At 42.1% G+C, this 22599-nt stretch overlaps 1 protein-coding gene across 13 annotated transcripts in view; it reads right to left on the bottom strand.

Moving 5' to 3' along the window:
• LOC118431387 (nectin-4-like) overlaps positions 1 to 22599 on the bottom strand; it is a 129001-nt gene that overhangs the window by 15369 nt on the left and 91033 nt on the right. For 8 of the 13 annotated variants that reach the window (XM_035842560.1, XM_035842558.1, XM_035842557.1 and 5 more), the window contains 7 exons: positions 22379 to 22508; positions 21677 to 21864; positions 16230 to 16360; positions 15114 to 15231; positions 6370 to 6558; positions 5587 to 5787; positions 3568 to 3665 (listed from right to left, as the gene is read on the bottom strand). In XM_035842560.1, the coding sequence (XP_035698453.1) occupies positions 3568 to 3665; positions 5587 to 5787; positions 6370 to 6558; positions 15114 to 15231; positions 16230 to 16360; positions 21677 to 21864; positions 22379 to 22508 (1055 nt within the window). Of the gene's footprint in view, positions 1 to 3430; positions 3666 to 5586; positions 5788 to 6369; positions 6559 to 15113; positions 15232 to 16229; positions 16361 to 21676; positions 21865 to 22378; positions 22509 to 22599 lie in introns of all 13 variants that reach the window. The other 5 variants (XM_035842567.1, XM_035842568.1, XM_035842569.1 and 2 more) reach the window with 5 other exon arrangements.

Genomic DNA, 22599 nt, shown 5'->3' with positions numbered 1-22599 from the left:
TGCATTGTGTTAGTTTTACTGCATCACCAAGTCGATATTCGATTGAAAGTTCTCCTGTGTTGCTAGAATCGATTCGATGCCAAAGACTGGTGCTGTTCTCTCAAAATACGGGCAAGTCCAATATCTCCTTTGTGTTGAAATTTACAGTTTAGTCCTTGTACATGGCCCTAGAAAGGCGAGACATAGATGCATTTGCCGCAATGTTAATCACCTTCTACAGAAGACCTTGGGTTGCAAATGCCAACTTTGATCTTTGCAAACCAATAGGGTGATTCTCACTTTTTAGCACTGCCTGTTCGTTTGTAAGGTAAATCAGGCTTTGAAAACGGCTTTTTAGAATTTACAGATTATATGTCACCGCCATCCAATGTGTCAGGCTACAATCCCCTCACTGTTATCAAAGCTAGGAAAGTAGATGGGTTCATCCCAGCTTAGCGAGGAATAATCCATGGGTTGGCAGTGCTAATACCGCGCAACCTTTATGTCATGGCTCGTTCATCAACGGAGATAAAACTTTGAATCTTCTCGCGCTTCAGTCAGGCTCAAAAGAACGGTTGTCACCTATAACCAGACTCTCCTCCTACGCAAGCACATTTACGTCGCACTAAGTAATGTGTTTTCTGTTTATTCGTTAAGAAGGGCCTTGGTGATTTTAGATGTTGGTGCGTGCCGTTTGAATAAAACTATCTATATTTGCATAGCGCAAAACAGCTATGTACGTAAAAAAAGAGGGCGCAATGCCAATAGATATTGTATGCGTTTGATCCACTTGTGACGAAAAGAGAGCTGGAAGAATTAGCCGCCATTTGAAATAATATAAAAAAACAGCCGTTCTTGAGTTATATTGTTGACAGACAAACGCTACTGAAAATATAACCTCCATGACATTTCATGGAGGTAAAAAATATCTGTATCCGTTCTGTTGCAATATCTGTATTCTTACAGCAATGTAATGAAGGTTCCTGTTATTTTCTCATTCAATCTCATATGAAAATCGTGCAGCATGCAGAGGTATAGTTCATCATTTTGCGGATCTTCCAAATCTGCTACACTGATATATTGCTGTGAAAGGCGGTGTAGACTCGGGAAAGCATGAAAAATCAATATTAATAGTATGCGATGCTCTTATCTATTGTTAGGCGTTAAAACTACAAGTGACAATCAATCAAGTCCGACAGAGAGATGTCCAATAACATTCATTCTCATATGTCTTTCCGTAATCACGTTTGAAAAGGGAAGTTACACAGTCATATAGATACTACACATACACAAACACACTCTTACAAGCACACGCACGCGCATACGCTCCGATCCCACACACATACATTATCATACTGAGGGGGGGGGGGAGGGGTTCTTTGTTTGCTTGACTAAAAAACAATTTAGAAAATTGATCAGCTCATTTCTACTTTGAGTTTAAGATCTGTATGGTCGAGTTTAGGACGAGACGTATGCTGAATTATTATTAGTATTTGTAATGTCATTTTTTCAATCAGATAAGTTTTCATCTTTGTGCTTATACCCAAAATAATTGGTCTATGTGCTAATACACAGAAAAGGCCTCAGACTTTCAATCCCTTTAGTTGTAGCTCTAAAAAGGAGCACAGCTTCTCTATGTATACAGCAGCCTCCAGACATCTTACTGGTACAATTCGTACACGCGTAAAATTCCGTTATCCCCCATTCTAGCATGCAGGCCCATTTCCAACTCTACACCCGCTTGGGGAATCATAAAGCAATGGTTATTCTCTTACAAAGACCAAATGAGTTAGAATGTGCTTTTACGTACTGACCCGCGGGTCAGAGGGTCATGATCTTATTAGCTGCAGACACAGAAGGCCACATTTCCTTGAACTACCTCTAGATCTCCAACTAATCTAAACATCAGTAAATTAATGCCCTGGGCACTGTGTGTTTATAGAGACCTGCAGTCTGCCTTTAAAAGGTTCAGCACAAATTCAGGCTTAAAGTTTTACGTCCTTATAATTGGAAATCATGTACAAACTGTGCTTGTCTTATTGAATCATCAGTTTCTGTCTTCATTATGCATGTATAGGATGACAAATTAGCAGAGAGTGCTAATGTGTAAATCCCTACTTTCTGACGCTACTGTTTAATATAAGAACTCTTTACCACCGGCTTAGTCGGCCATGGTGTCTTCCTTAAATTCAAAATTGTCCCTTTAAATTTCAATTGCGATAATTCATACGCAATAGTTTCATAAATTCAATTATCCCTCTTGCCGATATATTTTAAAATCTGAGAGTCTGACGATTGGAAACTACACAATACCTTAGAAGGGCCCGTGGTACTAGTAGAGAGAAGTAATTAGACGGAGTGGTCAGACCTAAGCTTTTCAAACGGAAATATCAAGAGGTGACGAGGTCAGCCCCACAGTTACACGCTGTAGGATTCCCCCAAGGACATTACTTCTCCTCATAACGAGCCGTATACACAGTAGTTTTATGTGAAAAATCACATCAGAATGAAACGCTTTTAGAATGCGAGGAAAGGTTAGAGTAGATTTATGTCCTAGGAGGAAGAAGATTACATTTTAATCCACGAAAGGTGCGGCCTGTGCATTTGCATTTTAAAATTGCTTGCATACGTCTTATTTGTGGTAATCTTTGAATTGACAGGGTGTGTGCTCTTTGTGTAGTGATAATAGCAAAAACGAGGGAAGAAACACAATGAGCTAACACTGCAATAGTCTGACAATAACTTGCGTAGTACATACATCATTTTTGATTCACATCCTTGCCCTGGGGTTAACAGACTTCTTATCTTTAATAACATTAAAGAAATTTGGCACATTCTTTGATTGCAGAAGAAAATTAACCCCAATCTCTTAACGTCAAACGGTCTTATTGTAAATATATCTTTTCTTACTGATCTTGCAAGTGTGTGAAAAGGAAGGGAAAAAGTATTAGAAAGAAATTTTACTTAATAAGAAAACATCACATTAATTCAATACAAGTAACACAGGGAAGTTGAAGTGTTGTTCGTATAAGTCAGTAGCTCCGACGGTGCGCTTGGTGTAATGCTCCTTTGTGATTGGTTTGTAGAAAAAGGATTGACAGTTAGGATTGGTGTAGTGCTCCCCTGTGATTGGTTTGTAGAAAATGATTGACAGTTAGGATAGACGACGCGGGGATCTACAAGCACGGGGATTGTGGGTCCTTCCGTTAGAACCGGGGCTAAGCAGGATTCCATATTCGAGAAAATATTCTTATGTTTCCTCTATACATTGTTAAGTCAAAATATGAAACAATTCCATGTACATCAGAAATTTCTGTACCTATTTTTGAAAAAAAAAGGTGCACCATTTGGATTAATGTAACCTTACGCCAGCCAATGTCGCACTTTGGCGAAGGCTGCATCTTCCCACTTAGCACTGGCTCCGTTAGGGGGCGCCACTGATCGGTCCTACCTGGTGAGTTGGCGGAAGCTGCGGCTGAAGCGGCCCTACATGCTGAGCGAGTGCAGAGAGTTGGACAGGGCTGAGCTGGATGAAAGGCTGGATGAAGATGGAAGGTGTGAGGAGTGGAGGTGCACATGCTGAGTTACCTGCTCGGCACAGCAGCCCTCCTCGCCGCACCCGTACTCCGGCAAGTTGGACGTGGAAGCGCACGTACAAACTCTCATCTCGTCTTCTGTTAATTCACCTAGAATAAGATACATGGCATCAAACATGGTTCATTAACTCCACCAGGCGATCTGTGCTTGAACTGCAGAAATGTCGAAGAGCATACTAAACCATACATCGAGTGGTACCCCAACCAAAATATAGTGAAATCTATTATTGTGACAATAGGCAAAAGTACTGCTAACACTGTATCTGACTTAGACATAAAACTTTGAATGTGCATGTAAATATCTGCTTCATGACCGCAAGTGTTGACCTTACGCCATCTGACAGTATTTGCCGGAACTGCAAGAATGTATGGCGAGGAACACAGGTACAGTACCAATGGCGCCTTTTACCATATCAGATGTACAGGCATGTATATGCAGGAACGGAAATGATTGGTGAGGTAATTGCAAGTTTTCTGTCAGAAGTTCCTTTTAAAGTATGTTACACTATGATACCTTATCAGTCAAAGTTTGCGTTTTTGCGACCCGCTTTTGTTACCAATGTAATACTCTTCTTCAAACATTATTAATATTCAATATTTTAATGCCTCATAGATCATCCAGACCGGGAAAGGTTTGACCTGCGTCAACGTATTGCTTTGAAGAACTATTGAATATCCTGGATCTTTGTATTCGCGACTTGTCGCACCGAGTTGAAGCGGTTACTAAAATTCAACAGGCTTATTTGTGTCCACAATGATCAAGTTACCTATGAATGTCGTCAATGTCATAATGTATGAAATTATGTTTGCAGACTATGTTGTTATTTCTTAAGGTAACTGAGACGGAAAAAAAGACAGATTTATGTAAATTTTTTGAAGTTACATCCAACCAAAAGCTTTTTAAGGTAAATGATAACAGATAATTCATAATTCATATATTAGTTTCTCATGTAAATAATTGATAAACAGTTGTCTCCTTATGCCTTAAAGTGTCATGTCTAGGGTCATCAAACACTAGCAATGCACATGGTTTGAGATGAGTATCGTAACTAAAGGAAATGAAATCATTTTACTCATCTACCAATAAAATACATAGTCATTTCCCTAGATGTAACCGTAATTACCCTTCTGCCAATTAAAATGTCCTTTTAATTAAACTCTAACCTCAGCTGGTTTTATCTCCTTCAGAATGTCCGACTTGTATCACCCTGTGTGTAGTAAAACACGTTTATTATGTGACGGAACGGACCTTAATCAAAGTTTTGATCCCATATAGTCAGCCATGCGACGGTCGTTAGAGTTGTTGGTTTTTGCTGCGGGCGTGGTGCCCTTATGTGTATCACTGGGCGGCTATTAAGTTTTGTCAGTAAAAATTATGAGTCCATCTGTGGGACTGTAAGAAAAATTGAATGTACTGTTTATCATTTATATGAATCGGCAGCCAACGGCCTTGACACCTTTGAAGAATATCCGAAGAAGGACTTTATATTTCCACTATGCCGGCGCTCTCTCCGCGCTCTCTCTGTGACCTCAAATTTGAAAGACCACTAAACGAATTGTACAGGGAAAAAAAACGAATATTTTTACGCTGTACATATTTTGTTGTCTTTCTATTCACAATTTTGCATTTTGAATGATATACCCAATATGAAATCGAAGGTTACACACATCCATGTTAGGTCGCAGTGAGAACGCAGTGAGAACGCAGTGAGAGCGCCGTCTGTACTAGTGGGGTTTGTTACACCGTATTCGGTGGTATTCCGTCATTCATTTAGAGTTTCTAGAGTGGTTTATCATATGTACCTTGTCAAGTATCAAAATCCACCCTAATATACCTCATTGCTAACACTTGCATAGCGTGAAGTGGATTCTAAACTACATGTAACATAACACTACCAAATATTATGTACATGTATATGTAAGAAACTACTAATGGAATCGGAAAAGAATGTACTACTTTGATTTGTCTTCAAAATACACTTATCCGGATGTCAAGAAATAGTCTCCTTACCAACATCTTCCACCGAGATGACTTCTACATAGTTGGAAGGGAAGACTCCTAGACTGCCCTGACACCGGCCGTACCACCAGCCTGACTCGTCCCTGTTCAACACCTCAATGACGTCATACACCTGTAGCCTCAGCTCACCCTCCTCTTGCGGAGAGTAGTCGTACAGCGCACGCGCGAACCTCTTGTCTCGCACCTTCCTTCCTGTAACGAAGTTAGGGTTCACTGTAAGTTAGTTCAAGGCTACTTACCAGAACAGTTGTTGATTGAACAGATGATTTAATGGACTGCCAAGGAGTAGAAATCGAAGAATTTTTCGTTTCGAAATTTCAAACCATTATATCATTGGTAATACGGTGAGTTATTTTTTTCCTTCTCCGGTATACGTATGACATGATTTCACTTACATGTCTGCCATCTTGCTAAAACTAACATGGTAACTGACGTAGTGAAAAACCATACAATTACGCATCATATGTAGACAACTGGATATAATGAAATAAAACAATGAGTTTAAAAAAAACTCAACTCTACTGATAAGCATTTTTTAAATGCACAGAATACATTTGTGATATATAACGACTATAATGGGGAAAATAACATCCCAGACACACATTGGGAAAAAGCATATTACTTGCCGCATATCATGCAGTGAGATCACATCACGCACTGAACATGAATCGGTACTTATACACAGGTCACGTGCCTGGCAGAAGAGTGGGCTATCTATAGCACGAGATAACGCAGCTAGCGGAAGATGGTAAGTGCACGTTAAAAATGACTCACTTTTCCTGTTATCGAACTGTATGATCTCTACGATGTGTGCGGGGATTAGGCCCAGCCGCCCGTCCAGGTAGCCGAAGTACCAGCCGCTATTTTCCGTGCTCAGCAACTGCACCACGTCGTTCGTCTTCAGCTTGAGTTCGTTATCGTCTTGAGGATTGTAGTTGCCTTTGGCGCGAGCAAACCGTCGACCTGCAGGACAGGAATCAAAGAGAGAATATGATAAACCATAAACAGGTACAGAAAAACAAACTAGTTACTTAGCCGTCTATAATGTTTTATGCTTCATCTTATGCCATAGTTAGAGAATTCACCGAGAAGTGGCACTCTGTTGTTATGTAGTTCTGCAGTTCTTCACTAGGTGTCACTGATGTACTGCAGATTCCCATATATGAAGCGTTGAATGTAATTCTCCAACGTTGTTCTGCATCCACCACTCAACAGAAATGAAACTGTGCAATCACCAGGTATCAAAATGAATTTAAAATAAGTTGTTTAAATATCTATAGGAAATATCAACGGTTGATCTCAATTGAGTTGAACAAATTTAGTTCACAATCGTAGCCAAACACACTCCTAGGCTTCTCCTCTGGCAGCTTTTGATACTATCTTATGCTACTGTAGGATCTTCTTGGAGATTAGACTTTTCCAATGGTGGATACGAGTACCAACGGGCCTGTCAGAATGTCGAGATGTGGAAAGCTAAACTCGTTATCCACGGGTGAACTTCTGACTTCATGATCATCGATCCAACTCGACACTGTCATCAATCTTATGACGCTGATACAATGGTTCACTATCTGAGTAAGCCACTGAATCATGTGATCCCCTCCTGCCTTCAGCATCTCAGCCGTTATGTTGCAGATCCCAGGGGCTTTCCCATTCTTCAGTTTACCCAGGGCAGCCTTCACCTCGTCCGGAGTAACAGGAGTTACGGGACAGTCTGCGTTTGTGGCATCAGTCGCACTGGCTGCTTCGGAGAGTGTAGGGTCCTCTGGTACTGGGGGGTGGTTGAGCAGCTGGCTGAAATGTTCCTTCCATCTGTGGATACAGTCGGACTCTGTAGAGATGATGTTGCCGACGCTGTCTTTGATGAGGAAACTGCGTTGTCGTGGGCCAGCCTTGGCTTGACGTAGGAGCCTGTAGACTTGTCGCTGGTCATTCCGCTCTGCTGCGGCTTCAAGCTTAGCAGCTTGATCCGTCCAGTACTTCTCACGGTCCTGGCGAATAGCTATGTTGCGGATTCCATTGAGTCGGCGATACTCCGTCAGATCTCCACGTAAGCGTGCAGCACGGCGTGAGTCAATGATGTCGAGAGTCTCAGGTGAGATCCAGGGTTGCTTGGGTGAGGGTCTGCTCTTGCCAACTGTTTCCTCAGTCGCTTTAAGGACCTCTTCTTTAAAGAGCTGCCAGTCCGTCGTGGCATCCATTGCTAGGGCGTTGTACCTGTTGGAGATGGCACAGCTGAAGGCCTCTTGGATTAAGGGATCCTTGAGCCGTGCGGAGTCAACTCGTACTTGCTTTTTGGAGGAAGGGTCGGCTTTAAGCTTGAGTCGCATGTGGGCCATCAGCAGCCTGTGGTCTGTGTTGCCAAGCTGGGCACCTCTGTAGACTCGGCAGTTGGTGAAGAGTCCGCTGGTATGGCCATGTCCTTCGCCTCCCCCCAGAACACCCTACGAGAGCCCTGCTAGACTTCGATCCCAAGCAGGCAGGATGGCGGCGACCACGGGGGGCGCCTCGCACCCGCTGGATGGACGTGGTGACCAGAGATCTCCGCAGCATCAACATCACACCCCAGCAGGCGCAGCCAGCAGCATTGAACAGAGGGCGGTGGAGAACTCTAGTGCACGCAGTCGGCTCTACGCACCATGTGCAAGAGGATGAGTGAGTGAGTGATACAATGGAGGTTAGACATCCTGACTACCCGCTAGGAACTTGGCATGTTCACACTTCCCAAGGTCGTCAGTATTTCGCAAAAATAAAATAAAACAACTAAGGCTATACAATCGTCAAAGCTTTCGCGTGCTTTATCAACTGTCTAATTTTACTATCACGGGTACAAAATGTTTGGCATTGCACACACTGATACCGTGATAGCACTTTCTGGTCTCATTCCAAGTTCTGGAATGACTCCAAGAGATTCTTACGTCATGGAACTCGGTGCAAACTGTTGCATGAATCCCAGTGCCATCGATGTGTTTGTCGTTAAAGCAGATAAAAGGTGATTTGGGGCCTGTGCAGCCGTCAGCTGGTAGTTCCATGTTCCAATGACAGACATTTCCAAAGATTTATTGTTCTCTTTACAGTCCCCATGTTGGGAACTTTGCCTGTTTTTCGCAAAGCTGACCCGCGGGCGACCGTTAGCCATTGCCTGCATGAATAGTTCAGCCATGTGGTCAAACGGAAAGGTCGGATGGAGTTCAACACAAGCGAAACGTAACAAAATAAGGAAGATAGGAAAGGCAGTACCAAAACTGCCCGTACCGTGAACTCTACAACAACATCATAACAAAATGAATCATCATTAGAATATAATAGTTACACAATGTAAGCATCTTCTTTAAAAGTATGCCCTAATATTAAGCATATCATCAAAATATGACATGCTTTATTTTTGCGAGACAACCAGATAATCTTAACTAGCTATATAACATGTAAAATATCCTATGAATTATGATGCCGGAAAGTGTCTCGAAAAGAACGTCTAAGCCTCACAAAACTTGCATTAAAACCCCCCACCCACACACTCATTCCATGGCAATACCTTTCAGGACACTCCTACATTTACGTTCAGTGTGGTTACCGTATATAAATGCACCTTACCGCTAGTACTGTCACTTTATCATGCCTATTCCCTACATGTTAGTGACCTTTCCACACCAGCATGGCATTTCAGACAGCACAAATAGACAGTATGTCTACATCATATATCCTGTACAATGGCGAATACTCCATGCAAACTCCCGCCCCATACGTCTTGTTAGCGTGCTGCCTCTATGGGCAATTTGTAACGTGCACATATGAATAGCCTGACTCCATGTACCAGGCTAATTACTTGGACATCATTGACCTTCTGTGGGCCGAACTTCCGCCAGCCTGACATTACAATCCATCACTTATGTTCGCCCTTGCAACGGCTATAGTATACATACTGAACAGTTGCCTCATCTGTTCGCCCCCCCCCCCCCCAACTTTTCAATGAATGATCGTCGTTATTGTACATTCATGCCCTGTCAGAGTACGTCTCTTCGGCTCTTTTCGTCTCGGGAGACGGTCAACAGCTCAGTCTTGGCCTCAGTCAGAGTAGGTACAGGCATACAAATATCAAATATGAAGTATGCATAAAATGATGACAGGACGTCTTTTACCGATCTTAAAACTAGTCTAAAACATAGCGTCCGCTAGGATTCTACTAGTTTCTTTGACTTTGTGATGTTAAGAATATATGTCGAAATGCATTTATTCCACATAGTACGTTCATTATGTATAAAACATGTGTCTTACTTTTATTTCAACAGGTAGGTTACATCTTTGTGCTGGAGCTTCGGGCTAGGAACCGACATCCTCGCCTACTTAATTTCAGCCATGCAGTGTTCACCATGGATGCATCTTCCCGTGTTTCTAGACTCTTAAAGCAAAGTCTGACAAATCAGCTAAGAATGCTTCCTGGCGATGATAGTGATCAAAACAAGCTGAGACAAATGTGCTCTCCCCAAGCTTCCTATGCAGCCCGAAAAACTATCATCGTATCAACGTCAATGTTTTCTATACAGCAGCTCCAAGCACCTTACGACATCTTACTTGTTCTTGTACTGACATTTCCGGCTTTGCATGTAACCAACACATCGAACATTCTAATCTAAAAAGAAGCGGAAAGGCGTGAAGAATTCCATGCCAACTGTCGACACCACACTCAATTTTTCATCACGATCAAGACAGTAAATTCCGTGCGGTCTTTGTGAACCGATAAAGAAATCTATTTATTGAATGCTGCCCTTCCGATAACCCCTAAGGGAAGCTGCAAGAGATTTACGCTGTATTCTTTTAAAAGTCAGATCTTATCGATATCACCATCTATAAGATAGAAATATGATCTGATGTATAGTATAATAACGTTACAAAAGTAGGCAATGGATTTTCCACGCGTCGTTTCTAATCAACATAAAACTATCTATGAATTGCTCCCAGGAGAGAGAAGGCTACGTTCTTGTGTCATAATTCAATCAGACTTTATGACTATGAGTTCAGACACTGCGTCTTATTTTTCCGCCTCTATGGTTACAGTTACTGTGACTTTCATCTATTACAAACTTCCTTTTCCATTTTCTCCGGTAGTTATGAATCATGGGGCCGGTGGTCGGTGATTATCAGGGTAAAATCACAGTGATCATATGGGGGCCGGGGGATCCCCATAAGCCCTCACTAGCACCTACTGTGCAGGTACATGTAAGTTGAAATAGGCATACTGCGTAACGTGTAAACTGTTACCATGCAGACACTGTCTACCCTCGTGGTGTATGTTGTGTAAGGTGCACGTCAGCAACCCAGTAAGATTTGATACCAATATAACACAGTGATCAGCTAAGTATTTTTCAGAACCTCCCATTCGTCAGATGGCATAATTTCATAACATCGAAAAAAAACACCTTATGAATCTACACGACCACGATAGGTCATGATGACAGAGCAATTGCTATCCAAACTACATTTATTCTTGAAATGAAGTGCTGAAACCAATGACTAAAGTTTAAGGAATCTATACCGTATGACATGGTGACCCAGAAGTTAGGACAGTCCAGTAATCGACCTGTTATTATACTATATTCGAGGCAATAACGCACAGAATGATCAATGTAACTGTCCAGTTCCCACTTAAACACTATACTCAGAATGATAAGTATTGTTAGCTTTATTTCAACTCAAACGTGCTGAAGCATTCTTTACGAGACGAAACTCTGTTCAAAGAGAACACGCCTGAAGCATTTGAGCATAGTTCACTGTACTCATACAAATCCACAATAGATCAAGGCTGACATGTGTCAAAGGGTTACTCTTATTATTCAACAAACATCTATGACCAAGGGCAAGGCTTTTCCGGAACATTTTCTCCAGTAGAAAAAGGGGAAAATTAGGCAGCGAGGAGCAACATTAACGAGCTGATGAGGGCGTTTCTGTGACCTGTGGCACGGAGGAGATCATTCGTCAGAGAATAACACTGGAGCGTACAGCTTCAAGGCAAGTAATGGATTTGTGTGAATACGTGTGGTAACGTTACTTTGAATTCGTTGCAAACTTTACCGTGCATTATCTTCTATATACCTTTGAATTAAACATGGGAAACTCTAGATCTCTGCCTCTTCAAAAGCAAGTGCGTATCATCTACATGCAAAAGCTGGAGCCAGGACAGTCCCCTTTTGGAGTACTTTCCTGTATATCAACTGCATACCACAATACATGTGATGAAAGGTATATTTTTGCCTGTCTGAGTGGTCGACCTATCAATGGGGTATTCCCTTTATTCTCTGAAGCTTACAGACGACATTGAAATCTACTTATCGTACATAAGCCTGGGTATCGCGGCAAGGTTATGAAGTATCCTGGCTTCAGAGGCTGTGGGTTAGATGCTGTTCTATTTTTAAAATCTGTGTCTAGCCATTGATTTTTCTCAGCCTTTTACATTCAACTGTCAGCAACAGGGTTTGTTTTCTCCACAATGCCTAAAAGACAAAGGGCATAGGTAATCAATAATCATTGTTGATTTTGCATGTGTACTCAAATGAGGATGAACTGAACTGAACTCATCTAATTGCCGGCAAATTAATGCAATTCATTATTTGTATGACGTCTTTGGCTTCGAAAATCTAACATTAAAGTCTGATAATGATTATCATCATTAGTATCACTATTTGGAACGTTTTGCATACAATCCATAATTTTAATCCCCATGTCAAATCTGTACTTTCAATATTTTCCATGTGACATTGCCATACTGTAGCCAAACCCACAGTGACCGTCCTTCGGTCGATCAAGTGAATTTCATACAAGATATCACAACCTTCAATTCTGACCTGTTATGAATACCTGTCAAAACTTTACACACGGGTAACTTTTTCTAAAGGCATCCGAAAAGGTGAATACCCTTGCCTGTACTCCTTCTAATCATTCTCACTGGTTCAATACTTTACAATAATATTCCATAGCTCATCCACCTTTTGGTACCTGGCAGCAGATTCCTATCAAATGACTTTCCATGACCGCAGAAAACCCGCTTCGATTTCTTGTCACGAGTCACGCGCACTGTTTTGTTTGATCACATCTGACATTTGCACCCCAGATCCATCCATAAACTCCAGCGGCACGCTGTGGAATAATGGCTTATAACATCGCGATAAGAATGGCCCGAAATGGGTCGTCCATCATGTTAGACAGGAGCAAAGTAAACACGACTTGAACCTTCTTCACTTTACAACAAGTTAGGATCTCAAGCTCACTAAAAAGTTAGGAAAACCAATAACCACGAACCGATTCATCATACTCGAAAGCCAGCGAAAGCAACAGTAAATCTTCGGGATTTATTTCGAACATGATAATATTGTTTACTACCACAGGGCGAGCGTGAATTACTCGCTACCTATCGAGAATGTGAATCTAGAGGTTGTCTGTGGCAGGAAGATTTACTATCACGTGTTGCTGCTCTTTAGCAAACTGTGATACCCCCCCCCCCCCCTTCCACACTCTCCTGTACTCAGCGTGTACATTGTGATAAAATAGTGTTAGCATAGCCAAGGTCAATATCCTCAAAGTAAACACGACTTGAACCTTATTCACTTTACAACAAGTTAGGATCTCAAGCTCACTGAAAGTTGAGAAAGCCAATAACCACGAACATCATACCTCAAAGGCTGAGAAAGCAACAGTGAATCTTCGGGATTTATTTCGAAAATGATATTGTTTACCACCGAGCGTGAATTGCTACTTATCGAGAATGAGAATCTAGAGGTTATCTGTGGCAGGAAGACCTGTTATCACGTGTTGCTGCTCTTTAGCTAACTGTGCCCCCCCCCTCCACACTCTCTTCTACTCAAAGTGTACCTTGTGATGAATAGTGTTAGCATAGCCAAGGTCAATATACATTAGAGAAATCTGAGTTCATAAGTCGTGATTTTTATTGGCCTATCGATTGATTCATTTCTTTTGTCCTTGCGAGAAGCAACAACAAAAGGTGACTTTGGAGAAAATTGGAAACGAACCCTTTTAAGGGCTAGGTTATGGAATTTTATCACAGTAGTATGTCTGAATATATGTCCTTTTGTGCCTAGAAGGAGTATTTCTGAAAGAAACACATCACAACATCGCTGCTGCTGATGGCGCTCATCTATTTCTCAGTGTAAGAGGAGAATGTCTTTTTAAATTATTCATGGCCTTCCCTTGCTTCAATTTGCCGGCAGAATGTTTATTAAACCACACTTGGCCGTGTTTACGTTATCGTTCTGACCTTGAGTGCACGTCCGCCTCTCCATCATGCCATAAATGATCCAACCCGCAGCGCGGAAAATTGGCACGATTACGGAATCAGCCCGGCCACAGGCGTGACCTTGTCCGCGTACGAGATGTTACAAGATCCGTCCCTTTTTCTCGTGGGTAGACAACGCCCTTCCCATTCAAACAGACTTAAGAGTCAGGATACAGTAAGGTCCGTGGAGACGATCCTCCCAAGGACTAACCAATCCGGGTAAGAATAGGGGAATTGAAATCTGATCATCAAACAGTAAGCCAATATCTTCCCGTGGGTATGCTATAAGATTTATTACCTGGGGCTGTGTTCTACACAAGGGGAATGCACGGAGATGCCTTGATGGGGCTCATGGTAAGGTTTTCCGTACGTGGGAATCTGTTGAAGAGGAGCCATTGAGGCATATGCAATCCTATACACAGGACTAGATATTACATGAAACTCGGTCAGTCCTACAGTAGGCATTTCTATATGAATGCAAAATATCCAATTTTGGTGGACACTTTTTGAATTTGAATAAACACTTGGAACAAGGTGTCATATTCAAAGCTGAGCACAAAGAATCAAATCCATGTGATACACATGCACATTGTGTGTTTATACTCAAAAGGCAGGACCCGTGCACCAACTGAAAGTAAGTACATGTACGAATAGTCCTAAACATATGCACCAAATATTCCCATGAAACTAGAAACGGGCTTCTCATAAAGCCATATCCTCTGACAGTGAAAAATTCACCGACCAAACTTGGCACAAGGCGCTCAGGGCATAAATCCCCCATATCCAGTTCTCATAACATAAAGCTTGATTTCCTGAGCTGTGGCTATGGGATTTACTTACAGTGAACATTACTGAATTGATGAAAAACACAATGTGCTTGCTATAACGGGAGGTTTTGTATCCAACCGAAAATCAATACTTTAAAGCAATGAAAACTTCAGCTAATGGTCAAAAGTACCACAAAGTTCCTAGTTGTTGTAATCAAGTAAGCTGTACAAGTGCATCCAACCGAAAACCAATACTTTCTAACAAGGAAAACTTCAGCGATCGGTCATGATTATGCCTTGCTATTTTATATGCCTTGTATTTTCATCCATGTATGTTGTTATTGCAATGTTATTGTACCGTTAATGTTTTCCCGTGGGGTAGGGCAGCTAGCTTGCAATTATTGTGCCCCCCCCCCTTCACTCTGTGACAAATCCAAATGAACAATAAACAAGCTGAATGCTCTTACCGTCATCGCTGTCAGCTGACCGTGGCCGGTACCTAGGCTCCCTGGACGGGTCGTTGGCTGGTGCCACCTCCTGGTCAGGCTGTTGGGGCCGGATGGGCGAGACAATCCTCACCACCTGCTGACAGGAATACAGGTTACTGAACCCAGTAAGGCTGATGCTATTGACAGGATGTTAAGAAGTCCAAAAGAAGTTTGTGCACTATTGACAGTATGTTCCTAGATCCTAGTAATGTATTGTTTTGCACTATTGACAGGATGTTCCTGGTTAGGCTGTTAGGGCCGGATGGGCAAGACGGCAATCCTCACCATCTGCTGACAGGAATACAGGTTAGACTCCAGTAAGGCTAAGGCTAATGGCAAGATGTTCCTCTTCACAAGAACATTGTGCACTATTGACAGGATGTTTGGAGATCCTAGCAATTAATTTTTTGACACAATTATCAGGATATTTCTGTCAGTAAGAATCTTTCCAGCACAAATGGCAGGATGCTTCTGTCAATGATATTTTGGCACTATTAACAGGTTCCTTTAATAACCTTGTGAAAATCCCGAGCCAACCCTAATTTTCAGTCAGATATCTTCGTGGCAAGAGTCAATCCTAACACTGTGCAAGACATGTCTAAATTCTACATGTTAACCGATTCAAAGCTATACGCTTCCTTTCAACCTTAATTTTGTACTCATTTAACAGTAACATTTTAAAGACGTTTTAGTATCAAAAGTTGATTCCACCATTGTCGTATCGCTACAGGCTTTGCCAGCAAACGACATGCGACACTCTTGGGTAATCAGGTGGACAATGTTGACCTTGGTCCGTCTTGGACACGTGAGTACCGCATTAACCTTAATCATTTCCGTCTTTATCATGAGTCGCTTGTACGGTAATCTATGAGTTTCTGAGATGAATGATACCACTACATCAAGTTTAAGTTATTCGTCGACCGATTTTGCCATGCCCAGGTGACTGCTAGCCAAGGAATTGGGAGGTGGTCAGGGTCGATCTAGATGACCTTTGACACAGGGGAGGAGTGGGTCAACTTCAACCACCTAATGACACATATAGTGTCACATTCACAGTAAGTAATAACCCTGAAGTTTAAGGCTGAAATGTCTTACCTGGCTATTACTTCTGCTCCTACTTCTTCGGCAGGCCAGAACCACGAGAACGATGGCCACGGGAAGGAAGACTCCGCCTGCCACACCGGCAGCTAGGAGGAGCAGCTCCAGGAAATCCTCGGGAAGTTCACCTACGTTTGGGAGATCAAGAGGTATATGGTATTGAATTTGAATTATATATTTCACCTTTCAAATATTTGCGAAGAGACATTTAGAGTGGATAACCAACTAGAGAAACATAAATTCTTCAAACTTACTAGCGCCCAATACCTATGACCAATGCACTGGTCTCAATCATATATATGTGGATCCTGTTCGTATACAAAATATGAAAAAGACCAGTACAGGTCACGCTGTTCTAATTTCTTCGTTATAATGGCCGAGGTGTATGACAAATACTCTTACTAATTGTTTACTTTGTTGTCACATATATGTAACGTGATGCTGTATTGTTGTATGTTTTCCTCAGCATATACTAATCCGTACACGGTACACACTAAGACACAAGAGTGGTGATCCTGCTCCTACTATACTACTCACAAGGTACTTCGCCGGTAGGTTTAGTAGTGCCTTTTTTAGTAAAATACGGTCAATGAATACACGTAGTCGATCCGCCCCCCCCCCCGTCTGTTGTAGAAAAAGAAGCCCAAAAAAGACCAAAGAGTATAACAGATCGGCCGTCCGTTCTGATTTACTACTGTCCCAACATATTGTCAGACTCGATAACCCGTGCCTGAAACATGGTTCTACATATGCTGCTGCCAACTGTTTATCAATAAACCCAACTCCGCGGGGAGTCTGTCCTAGCCTCGGGTCAATTCGGTGTACTTTCCGATGACGTCCGATCGTTTCTACGTTAATCCACAAATAAGCGAGATGAATGTCTAGATGTGCAGAAAATTGATCCAGGGGACGTAATATCTGGAAGAGGGAGCCTTTTCAGGGCCCAGATGTCGTGAACTCTGCGGAAGATTAACGCGGGTGAGGGGAGAATCACCAGCTGCTCTTGCTTTTAAGCTTTCCTGATGAAGTGGGTTCACCATCAATTCTACTTCCGTCGACCCTGTAAGGTTCCGTGCAATCCAACATATCTACCCACCGCTGAGCAATATTACTTTTCCGCCTATCTAGCTCATACTGGTACACACATGCTTTTTGTATAACTTAGGTGGGTAAAGATGGCACCTTACTGCACTTGGGGCACCGGTGCGGCACTGCGGGGTTCTTTGACTGCAGCAATTAGTTATGGTTTACTTTTGATATTTGTGAGCATTACACGATGTACAAATGTATGAGTGCATCTTTTTCAACAACTTCAAAATAACAGCCTAGTATAAATGGTGACGCGTTAAACGACGATAAATGTTTATCTAACCTGTACTACTTAATGTACAACTAATCAACAGTCATGATGTTAGCAATATCATGATTTACTGCCTATTACATGCAAATGTATATGGCTATACAAATAAAAAGTTGTCAAAAATAAAGTAAAATCTCACACTATACTTTTAAAGCATCGTGGCAGCCGACATTTTAACTAGTTCGAAACTTCACTTAAGTAAACTTATTCTAACCCTATCTAGTATTCTACAATACGTCCGCGACGCATGGCTGAATAGATACATGGACCTCAGCTTCAGTCGTTAAATCATTTTCGATATGACTAATAAAAAGCCACGCGCCAGCTGGTCACAACGGATAATGGCTTTGGAATGAAATACTGCACGAAAAGTGATGACGTCCTATGATATTGTCATCATAAAAGCGTGATATGATCTCACTAAGAATAGAAACATCAACTCCAATACGCACCTGCGAAAAGATTCCCCTGTCTAACATAATTCTATCGACCTGAAACTGCAAGCTGAGTGTTTGGGGCCTGAAGTTTGTTTTTTTGGCAACATGGAGCACTCAATATATATACATATTGACATCTTTTCAACCTGGTCCCTGACAGTTCATTGAAGCGGACTTTCATCCACCATATGTTATCTACATATTTCCAGCCGAAAATATACATGCACGAGATACATATAAACGTTTTAACGAGTTGTGCGAGAGTATGACTATAATTTACATAAAAAACCGTATTTACAGTTAAGTTCTACTAATCAAAGCAGCACTTACGCTGTTGACCGTAAAACTTCTATTTTAGTAGATTTAGGTCAAACAATATTTTACACTGATAAATCGACTTCTTGGCAACTGGCGTTATCTTATCTCAATCAATACTCCTCCTGTTGAGCACCAAGAAACAACCAGATACAGCTGTATACACAAGATAAGGTTTTTTAGGTAATTTGAGAAGCATGGCTGGGGAAAATATTCATGATTCTTTTTCTACGTCTCAACTTCCCCCGCGAGTTTGAATGACTCTGTTGCTAGAGATCTATGCAGATTGTTCTAAGGTTTCATACGTAGTAACAACATTATGTACTCGGAAATAAGGGTAATAACAGCAACGTAATACTTGGAACTGTTAAGGAGGCAGAGACACGAAATTTTTTATCTCCTCGTTTTCATTAGAAAACACAATAATGGTAGAGGTCTAAGGATGTGTGTTGTCAAGACTAGAGAGATTTAGCCTCTGCTGGCTGGTTGATTTCTACACTTAAAGCTGTACAGCCTTTATGACTAAGGAGTGCATGGTCACATTTTTCGTACGAACTTCGCACGATCGCAAACGCTGAGCATTCTTGAGGTAGTCGTACAGTTCCACTGTCTTGTTACCGAAAAGGCTGTCTTGTTTGCGGCTGCCGATTCTGCCACAGCCTGCTTGAAAGTCCTACAATATCAAAATCTTATGACGATCTTTGGCGAACGTGACCGCGCAGTTGGACGTATGACTGAAATATCATGTTAAAGAAACAATGAAGATAAATGGCGGACATTGATCCATCCGAAACAGTAAATCATGGTGCGTGATGGCCGCGATCAATACGTCCTTTCATGATAAATACACACCAATAGCAGAAACAATTAAGAGAAATGCGTCCATTGGAGGGCAATAATTGCTATCAATAGGTGGCCATATATGGAAAAGTCAATAATGCCCGCTGCGCGGGTTCAGAGTCTGTGACGCACACCTTGCGGTCGCTCCGTTTTTATTCAGTCTATAAAAAGAAAAAGAAAAAAACTTTCGGCGCTAACGAGATTTTAATACGCCTTGCCTCTACGTATACGTTTTGCTAATACTCTTTGCAACGGTTTTCATCAAATCACAACAAACTGCTATGATGCCAAGTTAGTGATGCTACACGTACGTCCTCGCCTAACATTGCTCAGGGACAGTCGAAAACGAAATAGCTCTTTATTATACCATTTAAATCAAAGGAAATAACGGTCCCATAAGTTTCGCATTGAGCGACTTCTGATGGCGAAATAATCGGTAAAACCCCGGTGCTTAGGGACGTATGTGCTTTGGCTTTCACCCAAAGTAGCAATTGCCCCAGGTATAAATTGTCAATCGAAACCATAGGGCAGTGCCTCTCATCGGAAAATCGCCCACGGTCGATCAAACAAACGGCAAAATAACATCTTTCTCTAGCTTTGAATGGCTTCACACGTCATTCCCCGGTCGATGGCTCGGCGGGTCGGCTCACCAAATCAATGAAAGTTTTAAACTTGGAGTTGTCGGGGTCAAATATCAGATAATCGAGCAAACTGCTATCAATGACGCTTAACTAGTATGGACTAATGTTTGACAGAGATATAGCTTCATTGTCTTTCTACTTTTGTTCAAAAGGCTGTTGACAAAAGCGATCAATCAGGTCTATACCCTTTTGTGCTGAAAAGGAAATTTATGTTTACGGCAATGGTATAACGTATGTGAAATATGTTCCAAAGTACAACTAGAGTTAAACCTTTTTCCAGGTCGGAGGGCAATGGGTTGTTGTCCACTTTATCTAGGAAACTGTATAGTAAAGACTGCGGAGCCCATCCCTCTCCTCCCCCCCATCCTCCCATCGCCCTTCACCTTTCCAACCAAAGCCAGGTGTTCAATCTTTATACCTTGGCGTATATCTAAGAAAGCCGTGTAAAATGCCTTTTCCATGGCCAGATACCCTGCAATTTTGCTGTACCATCCTACATTTTATCATTGTTCCCAGAAGTGGCAAATGTCTTTGGAAAGAAAGCTGCGAATACTACCGGGACAGACGATGATATAAATGTGCCAGCAGTCACCTGTTCCAATGGTGGCACACGGTGAGAAAAAAAATCCCAATTACAGAGGTGCCGCCCAGAGCAGCTGAGGACACACATGACTAACGATGGAGACAAAACGTGGCTTACTGGCAACTTTTATGCCTGCGAGCTCAGTCATTAACAGCTCCATCATCGAGTTATCTATTTTAAGATGTCCCAGTGCTACGTCAAAGTGACGTCAAACTTAGCATGTAATGTCTTCTATGGGTTGTTTGTGACGCACTATCTTCGAGGAGATGGTAAATAATGTTGTACATCAACTATTCTACACATGAGGAGGCACTGGCCTCAGTCATACTGCAATGGATAGCACATTTACAAGAAGAACTAGCTATAGCTTCTCACTACACTAGGCGTGTAAATAATGCAGAAACCGCTTCCCTAACAACTCTTAGAAAATCGTTGCGATTGGAATAAGATCATGAATAGTTTACTTACGATGCAATAGTGGACTGATACACCGCGGCCATAGGTTACCCTCCCTTCAACCCCTCTATCCCCCTTAGTGTTACTAATCAATACTTAAGCCCATCCCTGATTAATTGAAGATGATCTTTACAAACGAGTCGTGAAGCCGGCTGCAAACCTTGGCCCTCCAGCACCCAACAGTCAATCGGAGTCTAATTTCTCCGTCGGTTCGGGTCAAAGAGACATTGATCCCATTACATCCACTCACTGATGGGATGTTGGACCTCCTCATTTTTTTTGTCTAACCATGAAAAGAAGATTGAAACGGACTGGGGTTCGTAGTTGTCGCAGAAGTGGCGGAACGTTAGGAACTGCAAAGCTCTTCTTGAGTATCAGCAGAAGACAAAGCTCCGTGCAGAAGTTTCTAATGTACGCCGAGGAGCAATTATAGCGAGGGAAATCTGTATAGATAGACTGGGACTGAGGAATAAACGTATAACAAAAGGAAAGTTTCAATGATCGAGGATGGTATCACTGTCCAAAGTCAGTTCACACTTTCAGCTACGTTGACAATGCGTCTTAAGGGCCTATCTCGCCAAGCGGAGGCACTGCGGAGGAATTTTACCTTTTGCGTTATTTTTTAAATTTCAAACAAACACAGCGCCTTTGTTTAAGGCATGTTGGATTTCGTTGGAGGCACCTTGGATGCACGTTTGCTGTGACGAAATCAACAGTACCTCCAGATTGCCTCCACTTAGTGAGATAGGCCCTCTACATTAGATATACCTAAGGTATATGCTATGGAAACCTTAAAACTGGTGATAACTTACTACCTAACGCTGTGTGGTCCGTGTCCCGTACCGACAGCCGGACAGACATGTAGTCCTCCCCACCCATGCCGTTGCTGGTGGTACAGATGTACTCCCCGCTGTCGTTGATTCTCACGTTGTTCAGCTTCAGCACTGCCGACTTGGACTCCAACTCTTGGATAAGTTTCTTTTGTTTACTGACGACAGCCCAGCGGCCGGAAGGAAAAATCCTCATTAGACAATCCTGACAATATTTATGCGTGTCAATTAGAGGCACATTAAAGGGTACAACGAAGTATGGATAAACATCTTAGGCAGTACATTCAAAAGAGAACACGGTGAAGAAAAAGGGGTACAAATTGAACGGAAAAGGTGTTTAGATGCCGCTTTAAGAGTCACAAAAATAATATCGGCATAGCGTTCTGTTAAGATACACGGCAACGTAGAGCATAATGATCTTTCAATAAAGTTAACTTTAAAGTTGATTTTGAAACGTAAGGAACATCAACTCACATCATTAGGCCACATATTGCTCCCAGAATTAATTACTTCGTTATGCCCCTTATGAACAATATCAGGTTTTAAATTAAATGTCGATAATTGTTCCCACAAGTCGCAGGCGCATACGACCCTTAGGTGTGATAAAACAACAAATTAGTCTTACTTTACAGGTACATAGGCGCACAAAATGATTTGCTCGGTTGAAACAACCTATATATTTACCTGTGAGGGGCGATGACACGGAACCAGGAGATGTTGGGGGGAGGGTTGCCCTCGGCGTAGCAGTAGAACGTAGCGGAGCTGGAGGCGTCCACCACTACGTCACGCGATACGTTGATGATTTTAGCAGGATCTACATAAAAATAGAGAGTAGGAAAATTATACAATATGTCATAGTAACACTCCTGGGGGTGCGTGCGTGCGTGCGTGCATGTGTGTGTGTG

The sequence above is a fragment of the Branchiostoma floridae genome, chromosome 15 (genome assembly GCF_000003815.2).
Source record: "Branchiostoma floridae strain S238N-H82 chromosome 15, Bfl_VNyyK, whole genome shotgun sequence".
Lineage (NCBI taxonomy): Eukaryota > Metazoa > Chordata > Leptocardii > Amphioxiformes > Branchiostomatidae > Branchiostoma > Branchiostoma floridae.
This window is presented reverse-complemented; position numbering and strand designations above follow the sequence as displayed.